Genomic DNA, 15,636 nt, shown 5'->3' with positions numbered 1-15,636 from the left:
AAGCAAACGCTTATTTTTTGTTATGATCAATTCCTCTTCCACTGTCATAATGAGGTCTGATACAGAACTCTCCTATAATGAAATAACATTTTAGAGAAATTGATGTTTTTATACATATCATGTAACATTTAGAAACTCAGAGAAGGTTTCCAGGAGGATGGCCTCTTCAGTATAGGTCACTCATAAGAAAGTTCTCCACATTAGCACATTTTTTGTCTCCTTTTACTTACAGGGCTCATTATCCAGTTCTCTAGAGTAGTTCTGTAGTCTTTCACAATACTCTCACCTCATTCTTGGGACCCAGAAGAATCCAAAACTATTTTCTTCAAAGCAGCCAGTGAGTTGGAAAAAGTTTCTGCAATGAGTCGGAGTTTTTGCCAGTCAGTCCTTCCTAAACAGGTTGTATCTATTTGTTGAAACATTACAATTGTGCAAAACTCTGGGATTCAGCAGAGACGTTGCTTCATTCCCACCAAATCCTCAAAATGCTTAAGAAATACTTCTTCATCTACCTCAAAGGGTCTGACCCATAGAGCAATACAGTCCACAAAGCTGGATGGACCTTCAGACTCATTTCCTGCAGTTCCCTCTCAGACACCGTAACAGCAATAGGATACTTCAACACATGTAGAAGACCTCCTAGCCATGATAACAGATTGTTTGTCCTCTGACCTCTCATTTTAGAAGTTACCATGCATCCCATTCTGTTTCCTGCTGCCTCAGACTCTTTTGGTGGTGTCTTTCACCAGTTTGAGGATTGAGGGTGATAGTGCTGACAGTTCAAGTTTCTCACCCTTTCTTTTCTGATCCATAGTGTCAGACCTTATGTCTTTGATCCATGGATCTTCCTGATAGCACAGCCAAAGCTTGTGTTTCATGCAGAAGCAGCCCTCTCCAGCTTTGAGCATGAAACAAACATCTCTGTCATCCAGCTAGTATCCTAATGCTGGCCTCAAAGCAACAAGTGCCAAACTGCACCTAAAAGTAAATCCCAGTGTGCTCCTCTCATTCATTCTCAGAATGATTTATTCACTAATCTCTATTGCCTAGCTCTGTTAGAAGGAAATAATTATCCTGTCACAACTTCAAACAGTAGAATTTATCACAGACTCAAGGGCCACTGCCATACAGTCCATGATGAGACAGACACTTAAACAGCTTGTTCTGGGATCCCCTGCTTTGCCACACCGCCCACAAAGAGCATGGAGAGCAGATGGCCTAAACATCCCATTCTGCGAGCTCCTTCAACTCAGAGCACAGGATCAAAGGTTACATTTACCAAAATAATCCTTTGCCATGCCTGGGGACATACTAAGATCTTGATCCAGAAAATAAACTAACCACATGATTGCATCCATTCCTCTCCTAGAGAGCCATTCAACATGGTCTAGGAGTTACYGCAAAACACGGATTACTTTTCTTAATCAGTGTCCAACACAAACTAGAGGAAGTGAAGATTACTCCAAATTCACAGCATTTCCTTTTAATTCCCCATAAAGGCTTCCATTTTAGATGCCTCACCGAAAAGTTCTGCAAAGAGGAAATAATGGAAATCATTCATCTATCTTTGGCAAATTAGAGTTGTTCCCTGTAAGTCACACAGGACTGTATACCACCACTCTTTGGAGAATAACTGGGGAAGAAGCTGAAATGAAAACAGTGACAGCCGCATACATTAAGTGAGGAGAGTATGCTTGCTTCTCATCATTATCAGGAGAAAGAATGAAAAGAATGTGATAGACACTCAACTTTAGGAGACTGCTAGGGGAGGAAGGAAGGTGGAAGGAAAAGAAAAACTGCTGACAAAGCAAACTGTATTCTCAGTGGAGAGCTCTCAAACAGATGTGAACAAGGCAAGAATACATCATTTAAGCTGCCAGCAGAAACAGACTGATTTTAAAACTTTACTTGAGGATTATCTGCAACCTTGCAAGCAGGAAGGGCTGCCCTCCCAGTACAAAATACTGGCAGCAAACCTACAAGTATATATTTTAGAGGTTTTTTTTTTCAAAGAAGCTCTCTTTTTTTCCTCTTCATATCTTGTTTTTGCTTAAATCTTTCCTACCATTTTTTCTTTTTTCTTAGTGAAGATGCAAACCAAATGATCAAACATCCAAAAGATTATTTAGTAGTTTTATTTTGAAAAGCAAAAGTGAAGTGAGAAATTCAACTTTTTCCCTCTTCTTCTCAAACGCAGTGAGTCACAGCAGTTAAGTAAGCCCACAAAAAATGACTCATTGCGGAGCTAAAATGCCACAAGGCTAACTCAGTAGGAGACAAAAGAATACCATCTATGCATAAAAGAGCTGCCTGGAGATAAGACTAATTGTTTCTTCCTCTTCTAAAAAGCAGAAAAGTGTTAGGAGTAATTCATTATGAAGGGGGGGGGGGAAGTCCTGCCTTTTCAGAATCCTAGGGTGTTATTTATCCATGAAAGCACACAGCCAGCATGCCATTATACCATACAGGCTACAGCAAATGGAAACAAAATGTTATTTGGCCAAGATATTACCTCACAGGCGATTAGTCAGTAGTCTACTATGAAAGCAGGAGAGAGTTTATTCTAGGACTTTTACTTCCTAATGGTAAGCGGATGCCAGTTTGAACTGAATCTCTGGCATCCCAGCAGTTAGTCCAACTTTGCTTTCTTAAGACATTACATTCAGTTTGGTAAAACTACTGTTTATCACCACTAGCAACAGCAACTTCATTTTCTTCTTTAAAAACAAAACCAAACACCACACTACTCTTTAAAACTGCAAATCCTTATTATAATTTTCACTCTACTTGAGCTTTTCACTGTATAACCATTTCACTCCTGCTCTTCTGCTTTCCCAGTTGCAAAACACTCAAAAGCCTTTAGTCCTCCCACTTGACAGTGGCCCGTGGCTGCAAGGAACAAAGCGCAGCAGCTCCTGCAAAGAACCTGCCCCAGCCCCAGCTACTGGCAGCATTAGCAACCCACTACTGCTTTGCCATTCACCAGGGGCCAACACCCAGCTTTTCTCATGTGATGCAAAAGCCATCTTATTTTTCATGCTAATCATTTACAACACGATGTACTCCAAGAATATAATTAAATACAATGAGCTACTTTCTGGCTCAAGCAGTGAGCAGGGCAGCAAAAGTATTTCCTACAGTTATACAAATGCTAACTATAGTGCCACAAATCTGAGGCTGATCTGAAAAAATCTGACTACCTTTTTCAACATTTTCTTTCCTTTGCATTTCAGCAAGAGAACATTCTTCAAGTTGTAAGTAACATACTCTGCCAGGGAGAAGGCACTCAACTAAAACAGCAGACTGTACCAAGTTATTACTCAAAGTGGCACATGCCCCTTCTGTTCCCAAGTACTACGGGAAAATTCCATTTCTTTGGTGAGTAGATCTATCTGTATCTCCCAATGCACTGTAAGATTTCCTACAAAGATTTGGGTGTTGCAGGACTTGACTTGTAGTTGCTCTGGAACAGAGTCTGAAGAGAAAATTATCATCAGCAGAGAATTCACAAGCTGACAATATACACTCAAGTACTGCAGGGAAGAGTTTGGTATCCAGCAAAGAGAATTTGAAGATGCCGGAAAATTAGGCAGAAAGCTGCCAGGACAGCCTACTAGAAATGCAGTCAAACCAGGAAAAGAAGGGACACAAGCAAAAAGCCATTCCCATTCCAGGTGAGATTTTGACCATGAGGTGGAAGGTCATGTGTGACATTTGCACATGCTTCAAGCATGCCTACAGTATCAAACTCAACAAGTAGACTGGGGAGTATCTGTCTGTGACTCTCCAGGCCTTCTGGGTGTGAAATAAGCTGAGCAGTGTAGCACTGTCAAGTCTTCAGATATCTCTGCATGTGTCATTGGCAGAACCAGGTGAAGCTGTACCATCAAGAAAACATCTTAAGGGATTTTTTTTTAAGTGCCCAAACCTTACTGAATTTGGGACAAACAGATGCCTGAAGGCATTCCTACAATATGCTATGGGATAACAAAGAAGACAGCACCAAGCGACCTGCTACTCACACAATGCCATGAGAAAAYACTGGTGCTAACATATGGACACTTGAAGCAGGATGCTCTCCTTTGCAGAAGCAAACTACCTAGTTGCAGTGCTGCAGTGATGGAGCTATATTTCTTCTGGAATACATAATGACCTAATGACTCAGATAGCTTAAGTGTCTCTGCACCACACTCAGCTGTTACATAGAAAGGTCTCACCACCCTCCCCTTATGAGCATCACCTAAACAATCCACCTCATTGTACGTGCACTGCACAGCATGTGTGTGTATATACACAGAAACACATACACACACACATACATATAAAAGCACACTCTACACTACATGCACAGTTTTGTAGACCTGCCCTGAAAATACTCAAAACAACTGAGTCTTAGGAACAGATTCTTATCCTTTGCTGAAAACTATTTATTGTGAATTTATCTATTCTGCTTATAGAGATATCCATTTCTGCACACTAAATATGGTGGTTTTGACTGCTAGCAATTTCTATTTCTATTCAAAAAGGAAAGGGCGGTTACACTTGAATAAGAAAGCACTCATTTCAGCTGGCACAGAAGATTTCAGATTCTTCAGGGTCCACTGATTTTAATTCATTTTCAAGGTAGTAAGTTAAATGACGTGTAACAAAAACAACTGACTGCATTGTTATTTTTTTGGTTATGTCAATCAAAGGAGCCTACTGAATGCCTTTAACCCATGCTCTCAGTATCAGCTGGAATTAAGGTTTCTACAAATACGTACAAAATCTGTGTCATACCACCTCCTACTGGTGTAAATCTACTTCTTAGAAGTCTAAGTCTCTTCCCTAACRAGTTGCACTGGAATTTGGCTAACTAATGAGAAGACGCTGGCTCTTCTCTGTGTTTCAATTTCTAGCCTTTTGACTTCCAGATGCCACAGTTCCTTTCCTGGGCAGCTTCCTCCAGACTAGTATGATACATTGGAGTTCCTCTTCATGGTAATACAGCAACCACTACAGCACCTAGCTTCTATAAACGTTGTCCTCACTGCTCTGCAAAAGTCCTGTGAGGCAGGAAGTTAATAATCCCCCTAATTTCAGAGCTGAAAAGCTTACTGTACAAAAATGAAGGCTTCAATCCAATAAGGCAGACAGGAGTAACTTTACACTTGAATATTTATGATCATAAGAATTCATATGACTCTAGGTGACTTCTTCAGAACTAAAAGCAAATCTCAGCTCTAGTCTTTGCTAAAAAACACCCCCAGAATCCTTAGTCAAAATTCTTTTACAACAGCTATGCCACTGTAGTACAGCRGATTCTAAAGTCCATTCCAGTAAACCTTGTAACATAGACTAAGAGAGATACTTAATACAAATTAAAGAGGGAAATAAAATGTAGAGATCATTACTTTACGGAAGGGCTTTCAAAGAAATTTTTCTCAAATGTTCTATAGCATGGGAAACGATGAATTTTAGAAAACAATGTACTTGAAAATATATGCAAAACGTATAAATAAGTGTGACTTTTCTGAAACAGACTTAAAACAATCTTTTAACGTGGGCCTTATTACTGCAAATTCTAAAGTTCCATGAAGCTGAGACCCCTGTGGTTACACATGTTCATTATACATGAATTAAGACACAGAACTCTAAACAGTTTAAAAATCTATGTTTATGATTTTACCACAATACCAAACAGCCATGATTTTCACATTCAGGAAAAGAATTAAAAGCATTAATGAAAAGCATGCACACGGAGAAGCTGGAAATAYATAAAAACAGCAGATTGCAAACAAATGCATAATGGGCAAAAACAAATAGACCTGTCATGTGCATTAGTATCTTAAATATTCTCGGAAAAAGCACCTGGTGAACTCCTCTAATTCTTGCTGGAAATTTCACCCTCATTAAACTAGAGTGGACTGAATTATTCAAAGCTATTGGATATATTTGCTTACCTGCTCTGTCTCAACGAAGTTAGACACATGCCCATCATCATTGACCCCTCGAATGTGAAACCGGGCACCAGCTCGCTCACAACTGATCCGAGATATAAGGCAGGCTTTCGCCTTCTGGTGAGAAGCATAAACAGTGCGAATGTCCACAACACCACAGATCACTTTCAGCAACCAGTCAGAGCAGTCCACCTGGTAGTGTCTGAAGGGCACATGCAGCAGCTGGTTCCTGCAAGGGTCAACAATGTACAGATATATTACTTAATAAAATGAGACAGACATAAACAGCTCCCATTCCACAATGATCACTAATTTAAGCAATTAATGTAAAGCTACAGCAGAAGAGGGATCCCATAACTTTATCTCAAACTCAGAATGATCAGCAGGAATTTATTGTAAATTACTATGGTGGACAGAACATGATAAATTTTAACATCAAGCAGTTTTCCATACACCTTGTACCTCTGCCTTTTAAAGTCAGGTGCTAATGTCCCTTTTTTTAGCTCAAGAAATACATTTATATTTAACAGTCTCTTTTTTAAATGACAGTACTGTCAAGCTAATTACTTTTCAAACAGTACTGTCTGGACCTTAATATACACTACAAGACTAAAAGCTATTTTAAAACCCACCGCTATTTTCAGGAAAACTCTCCAAGCACAGACTGAACCTGTGAACCAATGGTGATATCACAAAAACTTCTACTAAAATTAAGGGGAAACGTCTGTTTTAACTTCCAATCTATTTTAAAACAAACAACCCAAGAAAATTATCATTTCTCATTAACAGTGACATCAACCTCTTCTATTCCGATTTTCTTCGAATTTCACTTTTCAAAATGTGCCTTTAGTCACTGAAGAGAGCAAAGAAAATCTCTCTTATGATCCCTCGTTGCTCAAGAGTAGATCTATACAAGTTATACCTATGGCAACATCCGAAGAACAGTTTTGTACAGGACAGCATTTCTCTGAAATAGATGTTAAGTTAATTTTACATGTTATTAAGTAAATGTGTAATTAAAAGAGTATGTTGCAGCCCTTCATCCATGTTCCACACCACATAAAAAGGTGGAACCCCTCCATAGGCTACTGTTGAATTAGCCAGAGGCAGCAAAACTGATGCAGAAAGTAGAAAAGTTCAAATGCTTATTTCTCTAAGGGGAAAAGTTTAAAATGAAATTTAAGAAAGAAACAGTACAGGTTAGAATTGTTTAAAATATGGTTTCTTTATTAAGAGATACCTCTACCTTAGGTGTTTCATCAYTGGAACACAGCTTGTTGGATCCACATGTCATACTTGACATGTTTGGAGAGCTCTTTAAGAGGGAGGCATAATTAGCACAGCTGAAAGCAAGTTTTAGATTTCACTCTTTTTACTTGAACACAAGATCTTATCAGTCAAAATCATACCCAGTTCATTCTGGATAAATAATATAACTATATAATATAGTTATATATAACTATATTATTTATCCAGAATGAATTCTTCTTTCATATTTATTTATTGTCTACTAYGAACTGTTTTGCCTTTAATATTCACCTACTTTGGGCCACAAGATATATGAGGCATTCTAGCAGCATGCCCAGGAATAACTCTGACAGTTACCTGCCACCTGCATTATATAATCCTTATTTATTTCCAGGACAGCTGTGTTTCCTGTGTTTAAAAAGGAAAAGAAGAAGATACAGGAATTCAAACATTCTGCCAGAACTGGTAGAGCAAACAAACTGAATTACCTTAACAGTGAACCTACCTAGGGGAGACAAAACTCTGCTTCTATGTGTCTTCCTTTCCTCTCAACCAAACTTTGCCACAACAAGAAATATTTTTACTTTGTTTTATAAGGAGAAAAAGGTAAGCAGCACAGAGAAATGTATCACAGGAGTTTCCTTGTAATCAACACATATTTACACTGAGCTGCAAACACATTAAAATTAATGTTTTCAAAATAAAAAGGTACATTACTGAAATACTTAACTACTGACTTTAAATTCATATACTTTTAAGAAATATAAGATACTTCAGTGTGATGTGATTTATTAACAATCTCAGTAGAGGTTACACTACACTCAGATTAACTTTTAAAGCAAGTTATTAAAAAGAACTGAAAGGGAAATTATTCATTACATAAAAAGAATTTTTTTGTAGTGTGAAGAATAAATCTTGTGGTTTTTTTAAAAAAACACAAAGTTTCCAGTTATTAGAACAGCATTTCACAGACAGATTAATTTTAATTAAACAGAAGTTATTGTTTGACCCTGTTTTACCATGAAATTACACCGTGATTTTGCACCACTGAGACCCTGCGTTCTGCTGTAAAATGACATGCTAAGAAAATAAAGGWGGCACACCTGGAATACACACATTCATTTTCTCTGATGATGTTGGACTACAAAGATGCAGATGGGGATGACAGAAGACTTTGATATAACGTGCAATACTAACCAGAAGAATGAGTTACCAGATTCATAGTGGTTATCACCCTGCTTCTGAGCCCGGACAGTCAAGTCTAAGTTTGAGCCTGCATTAGGCCAAGAGAAATAGAACATCCCAGAGTTCAATATTTTCTTCAAGGCAGTAACACGCTCCTCTTCCTTGGTTTCTTCCTGGAGAGGACAGAAATCTGTTGCAGTAATTTTGTAAACTTCAGCATCCAGGATTTTTCCAACCGACGTACAGCCTGTCACCAGGACCAGAAAGTGCAGCCGAGTGTTACCTAGAAGGTAATAGTTACAGAAGGGTTACAGGTGAACACAGGCAATGCTATTTCAAGTAAGTCCTGTCACCTGTAATGTTGACAGGTCTCCAGCAGAGGCCAGTATCTCTGCTTTAAAAGAAACAAAAATGAACCACAAGCACATGGCCAAAGTTCATGTACATTATCTATCTGAAAGGAATTCAGAATGCGAGTGCAATTGCATAATATTCCACAGTATTTGTATCTTCCTATCCTTTGCCATGTTAGAGTTCAATTTCCCATTTAGTGTGTGAAGTGCAATGATCTTCGTGTTGGGTCACTACTTAAAATAAAGTTTCACTCCCCTGGAGAGCATACGGTTTTCACTGGATTTGATTCAAGTGAAAGATAAACACTGGTCATTTATACTACAGTCCTTAGCTAAATCAAAGTAACGGATATATATCTATCTCATCAGAAATTACTCAGGTTGAAATTGCATTTCAGCTAAAGCAAACATGCTTAAATCATCATAGATGTAAGTATATTCCTCACTGAATTTTTCAATTGATTTTGAATTTTAAAGATAACAAGCATTCAAACCTATTATGGGCTTCAGCTGAAGCCAGGTATGTTCAGGCATTCAGAAAGTTTCAGTATTACTAGTTCCTGAGACTTTATTGTTTGTGTCAGAAAATAGAGTGTGCATGACTGTACAACAACCTCAAGCCTCATTAAGAGAATTCTAGCTCTTACAGTTGCAAAGAAAAGCAGAAAATCATGAGGCAGCTGAACTCCACAGCCCCAAAAATAAAAGACAAACTTTGAAGCTCGAAAATAACTCTGTAATCAAATCATTAGCAYATAGTAGGATTTCAACCTCTACTCATTTGCTCTGAAATGATAAAATAACTAAGGAACAGTAGAACGAGAGTTCCCAAAACACTGTTTTTGCTAAAAGGAAGTTTAGTTGTTTGACTCACTTAAGTTTTCCTCTAATAGAGACAATGTCATCCTACTCACTCCAGTTAGTAATAAAAGATGGACACATGCCAAGATTTATAACTCCAGCACAACAGAAACCACAGCTGACTTGCCAACAGCAAGTTATTTAGCTAAAGGCACAAAGACAATCTCAAATAGCAATACAGGGCACTGTTCCTAGGACCTCTCCTCAACCCTCCATGGCAGCATATTGTCCAAAAATGGGGATGGACTCTTGTGCAACAATTAAGGCTTCTGAAAAATGAGCAGAGTGGGCCCTTGCTTCTAGATCACATATCAGCTAAAGAAACTTGGCTGAGGGGTGATTTTCAGCAAGGCCCRAATATTTGCGTAGGCACATGGGGCTGGAATGGCAGGACAAGACRGCAGATTAAATCTTATTTGTTCTGTTCTGCTGACTTCAGTTTTGCATAAAGGCCAGTGTAGGTGGTATTTATTAAGAAATTCTACTCACAGCATTTCTCTCTGTAACAATGATATGCTATGTTCTCCTTCAGGAGTGTTTCAAAGAGCATCAGTATTTTTCTAGCTGGTACTGCAGTTGAAGGTTAGAAATACTTACAGCCTGACAGTTCATTCCTCCTTTGCAAAGATAGAGCATAATTATAAAAGATTAAGAGTAGGACACTACTTCAGTTACCACCTTGATAGTTCATACCTGAGCAAGTACTGCCTTGCAACCTCTAGAACGGTTTCAGGGTTTATCAGTCATGAAAGCTCATAGCTTCTGTGACTTTTGTGAAGCCATGCAAAATTGATTAGCCCAAAGAAAATTCAACTCATGGGAACTTGGAAGCAATGTAAAGAAACACTGTTAATGTGCCTCACAGTCAAGTCAGTTCAGGGCCAGAAAACCAGCAGTGACTGATCCCGAAAGCTCTGGCTGGGAGGCTGAGACAAAGAGTACAAATACTTTCATTGGCTTCAGTGACCTTGAACTTTCTGGGAGGGCTCAGAGACGATCAAAGGGCAAAATCAACATTAAGATAGCTAAAAAGAACTAAAAATTTAATAGCATCGGCCTTGTTACCTGTAGTTCTGTTCTTCAAGGAGCTTGTAACCAGAGGAAAACAACTGGATCTAAACAAAGCAGTTCTTCAGTTTATGAAGGTTATGAATTGGAATAAAGCACAGCATGACAGAAAAGTCAATCAAATCTATAAACTGTTTTTGCCTTATTTAGAAGCTTTCTACCCCTTAGCAGAGACTCTAGGCTTTTTACCACCTTCTCCAATCAGCTACTCTCCCCAGAAAGAGTCACATTCATACAGGCAGAAGTCCTGCATCTCTGTTCCTCCAAACCACTAGCTAATGGGCTCAGAAATAGAAATCACAGCTAAGAACCTGTTGCAATGCCCCAGAAGTGTCAGGAGACTGGTGGCCTTCTGAAGCTGTGATACTCTTCCCTACCTTTGCATAGTTACACCTTGCATCTACAAAATAATCCTCCTTAAGAGAATCACAAAGGAGTAACAAATTATTATGGAACAGACTAAGTCCTTCCTGTATTCTTCATAATACCCTTAAACACAAGCAGGTTGGCAAAGGAGTTCAGTGTTATGCCTTCCAGAAGGCGTACAGCCCACATACTGCCCAGGATATAAAAAAGAGGTGACAGATTTAAGCTATAAACTAGCTGGCTATCCCTTCATGGACTACACTGTGTCAAGATGGTCTTCAGATCAACTCTAATCTCTCAAATTTGTTCCAGTTACTCAAGATACACTATAAGCAGGCAGACTGCAGAAACCCTCTGACACTGCAGCCCCAAATTAAAACAGATCTCTGACTCTGAGCCTTGGGAACAGCCCCAAGCCCTGTTCACAGATTATCACCTACATCCCATGCCATGTTTACACAGTGTCCTTGGGAATCAGCCCTAGACTGTCTGGGCTAGGAAGATTCCCAGTCTGATGTGTCTGCAACTCTTGGCTGGTCTGGGCCAAAACCATGCCAGGGAGCATGCTAACCATGATATCCTACTGCCAGTGCTGAAGTTTGTGCCTTATCCCAGTTCTATTCACAACATAGATGTAGCCATAGGATTCTGAGCAGAGGTAGGGCTCCTGCCAGTTCTATACCCTTTAAGAACCTTGCACAGTAAAACTAACATTACCAAGACACTGTTAGCTACTCATCTGTTAATCGTGTCGCCATCCAGGTCTACAATCAGGCATGTTCTCAAAGCAACAAGAACTAACACAAAAACAGAAGCATTGTGCTCTCTACTGTTTGGAAATGCTTCTCTACAAGGTGGGAGCTATGGCTGGTCCTCAGCAGTGCAATGCTGTGGAGATAATAGCTAAAAAAACAAAACAAAAGCAAACAAACAAACAAATAAAAAAAACCCCACACAATTAAACACAGCTTTCCCCATGTTCCCTTCTTTGTTCTTTGCCAATATCAGTTTATGTCTGGAAATCTCTTCTTTCAACCCTAAACCTCTTCTCTCATGCTGTCTTGCTCCTATGTCTTTCCTTTCAGTTCAGGCAGTCAACATTTATTTGCCAGTCACAGAAAGTCTGATTATTATCGCTGATCTACTGAAGTAAAAATTCAATACATTTACATCTAAATTTAAACTTTAAAAGTCAATATGATTTCTGTTCGGGTATGTAAACTCCAATGAACAATAACCTTTCCCATTGTAAATACTTGCATACTTAAATATGAGAACAGCTGTATCAACTACAACTCTACCTATATGCACTTAAATTTMGGGGTAGAAATTGCTTCATTAAATCATCATCAGGACAGATGTTGTTGTTCCATGCTTCATTTTTATACTCTAGTAAATCTCACAAAAGCATGCAAGAAAATACATTCCCGGTTTACTGAAAACTCCCTCACAGAAATAACTTGGGTCTCAACACAACATCGAATTTCCTAAGGTGGGTGGATTTGTGAGGCCATAGTGTATGAAAGAGACGATATATATTTTTTTAAGATAAAACAGTTGCACTGCATCAGCTGTGAAAATATCACAATTTTAATGAAATAAATAAAATTGAAATACCTACACATTCCATAAAGCTCATAGGAAGCTACTCCATTTAGCCCTGAAGCCTTAACTTTTCACAACTGCAGCTCACTATCTGTAACTATATTAAAAATACTGCTCCTTTTAAGTTTCCAGCAAATTTTTTTTAATGGAAATAGCACTTACAGTACTATACTAACATCAATCACAACGGAAATACATCATATGGTCCAGTTATACCCATCCAATAGCATCACTATGGAGTACATTTTATGGGTTTACATACCCTTGAAAGAAGCTAAACATTATTCAGGACACTTTTGTTTGCTCTGCTAAGACATAAACAACAAAATAAAAAAAAAGAAATACTAAAGCCACAGAATAGGCAGTCACCTTTTAATCAAGTTAATCATAAATTAAACAAGTCAGTCAGTGAAGTTTTAGAATGCTGGAAGTACATCTTTGGAATCAAAAGTAAAATTAACATTGATTCAACTCCCTGAGCTCAGCGGCCCTGAGCGTCTCTCACTGTGGCCAGCCTACCCAGGCTCCTGCACCGAGGTACTCCTTGCATACTTGGAATAGGAGACAAGCTAAACTCTAGTCTTATTTCTTCAAATAGGAGCCCACAGTTCTTACCACAAAAAAAGTAATTAATGGAAATAAGCTGAGAGGAAAAAATGCTAATTCTTCTTGATGTCTATATCTAGCACAGTAGCAGAAACCATTACATTCAGCTGACACAGCTGCAAAGTGCCTGATAAATGAAAAATACAGCCAGCACTAAGGCCAGTGAAAAGYAACCTAAAAAATGGAAAACTTTTTCCTGTGAAGTGATCAAGGCTCCAGGCCTGACTCTACACTTTACTTTGTACCCACATCCATGTCAGCTGCAAACTATTTACAGGGCAACTTACCTTAGAAACCAAACTATAAAAAAAAAAAAAAAAAAAAACTTTTTAAACTAGTTTAATATACAAGCCTTCTTCACTTAGCCATTCTAAACTTTATAGACAAATAAAAGTGATTCAGGGACATCAGAATACAACAGAGAACCAGAATTATGGAAGTGTCCCTCATTTCCCAGGGATATAATCTAGGTGTTTTAAAGGGACTATGAAATAATATCAGAGCAAAAAGTGAAGTGCTCCTTTCTGGTCATGCTTACTAGAGCAACATATCTATGCAAAAGCAAAACTCATTGACAGTACTAAAGAAAAATAAAACATTCTCTCAAAGCCTGTGGACCAAATTTTGATCTCAGGTACAGAGATACAAATGTTGACTTATTGTCAATCACCATAAATCACCACAATCAGTTCTAAAGAACACTTTCAAAGGAACGGGAGAAATGAACTGTTCACAGCAATATGTGCTGAATGACCTCTTACCAGGTTGCACACTGGAGGTAGAGGATGGAGAATATTTGGCATGGAAACAAGACAAAAATAACTTCACCCATTTTTTTAAAAAGCTCTTACGAAGCCAACTGCCTTAATCAAAGTTTAGCAAGGCCAATATAGGAAATAAAGTTCTGGTATGTTACCCTCAACAATAAGCTGCAGTTGCTATATTTAATCTGCCTTCATGACTCAAGGCAATTGCTTCCCCTACAGTTATAGGATGATTTCATAGCTGCCTATCATGAGCTATAATGAAAAACTGGCAATAGTCAATTCTTATTTTCTCCTTTATAGCTGCAAACACTTCATTCAAGACTGCCTTTTCCTTTTAAAAATTAATTCACTCCAGTTTTTGCTTTCCCTCCATCCTAATACAATCATGCCATAGCCTGATGTTCACTTATTCAGTTCCATCTCACCTGCATTTTACAGGACAGTAATACCTCAACTGAAAACTTGGATTACTTATTCAATACAACCCTGCATTTTTTAGAACTTTGATTCGCGTTATTATATCCAGCAAATTTTTGTTTCTTTTCAATATTGATGTTGTGGATCAGGCTGCACTGACCATATTTACAGCTACTTTCCAAATTATGCACAGATCTACCGCTCTCCATTTCCATGGACATCAGAKTTGAGGGTTTTTAAATAGAAACCTTTCACTTACTTACTTACCCTGTATCACTCTAGTAATTGAGCTAGAAGAATTAATAAACACGAATATCTGGGAAGTATTTTCACCCTCTCCTTATAGACCAAAGTGCCACAGCCAAATTCTCAAATACAGTTTTCAAATGGCCTCTTACCTCCCTTCAAAATCAGTTGGATTCTGCTGCTGGATCAGCACCAGAACAGAGCAGAGGATATGATTCCAAGCAATTAKTTGAAAATCTCTGAGGAAACCTACAGCAGAATCATGGAGAAGACCAAGACTTCCGAGACCGTGGTTTCAGCCTCAAAAACACTCTCTCCCTCTTCCAAGTAAAATAACATATTAGGAAGTTTTCAGAAGGAGAAAGAAATAGGCATCTAGTTGTCCTTTACGTGTTTGAAAATTCTTCCTTTAGATTTCCACACACAATATATATWAAGACCAAGAGTATACATACAGCCAAATGAATTGAGTGTCTCCCCAGATATTGCAGCTGTATGAAAACGAAGAACCTACACTGCTGATGGTATCAAAATTCTACCATATATATGTACCCTTACTGACATCATAGGGTCTAAACCAAACACTGCAAGTCCAGCTCTTAATGCATTGCTTAAAATGTATTTGCCACTGCTAGATCTTCTTTGGCTGCAAAATCTTGGCTGAGATACAGCTCAGAAACACTGTACAATTCATTCCGCTGCTATCCATCTCACAAAAGAAAGCAGGAGAACTTAGTGAGTTATGTTAATAGACATAAGTACATAGAAGTGAATGTTTTTACTGCTGGAAAACATTAACTTTGTAAGCCCGATTCACATATTTCATCTACTTTCTTGTGAAAAGCATGATTTACTCTGGCAGGCATACAATGTGTTTTATTTGGATTCCTAAGTAGCAATATTTACAGATTAATTAAAGTTCTCAGAGACATCTTTCATGTCTCCCCTTCTGCTCTACAAATATACTCTTTTAAT

The 15,636-nt window shown here is 38.4% G+C and overlaps 1 protein-coding gene across 3 annotated transcripts in view; it reads right to left on the bottom strand.

The window, feature by feature from the left end:
- SYNJ2 (synaptojanin 2) overlaps positions 1-15,636 on the bottom strand; it is a 69,821-nt gene that overhangs the window by 41,795 nt on the left and 12,390 nt on the right. For 2 of the 3 annotated variants that reach the window (XM_085297999.1, XM_085298000.1), the window contains exons 3-4: positions 8,385-8,655; positions 5,943-6,168 (exon numbers count right to left, since the gene is read on the bottom strand). In XM_085297999.1, the coding sequence (XP_085154125.1) occupies positions 5,943-6,168; positions 8,385-8,655 (497 nt within the window). The remainder of the gene's footprint in view (positions 1-5,942; positions 6,169-8,384; positions 8,656-15,636) is intronic. The other variant, XM_085298002.1, reaches the window with a different exon arrangement.

This window comes from Rhea americana, unplaced genomic scaffold (genome assembly GCF_003343005.1).
Source record: "Rhea americana isolate MKP2758 unplaced genomic scaffold, rheAme1 scaffold_134, whole genome shotgun sequence".
Taxonomy (NCBI): Eukaryota; Metazoa; Chordata; class Aves; order Rheiformes; family Rheidae; genus Rhea; species Rhea americana.
This window is presented reverse-complemented; position numbering and strand designations above follow the sequence as displayed.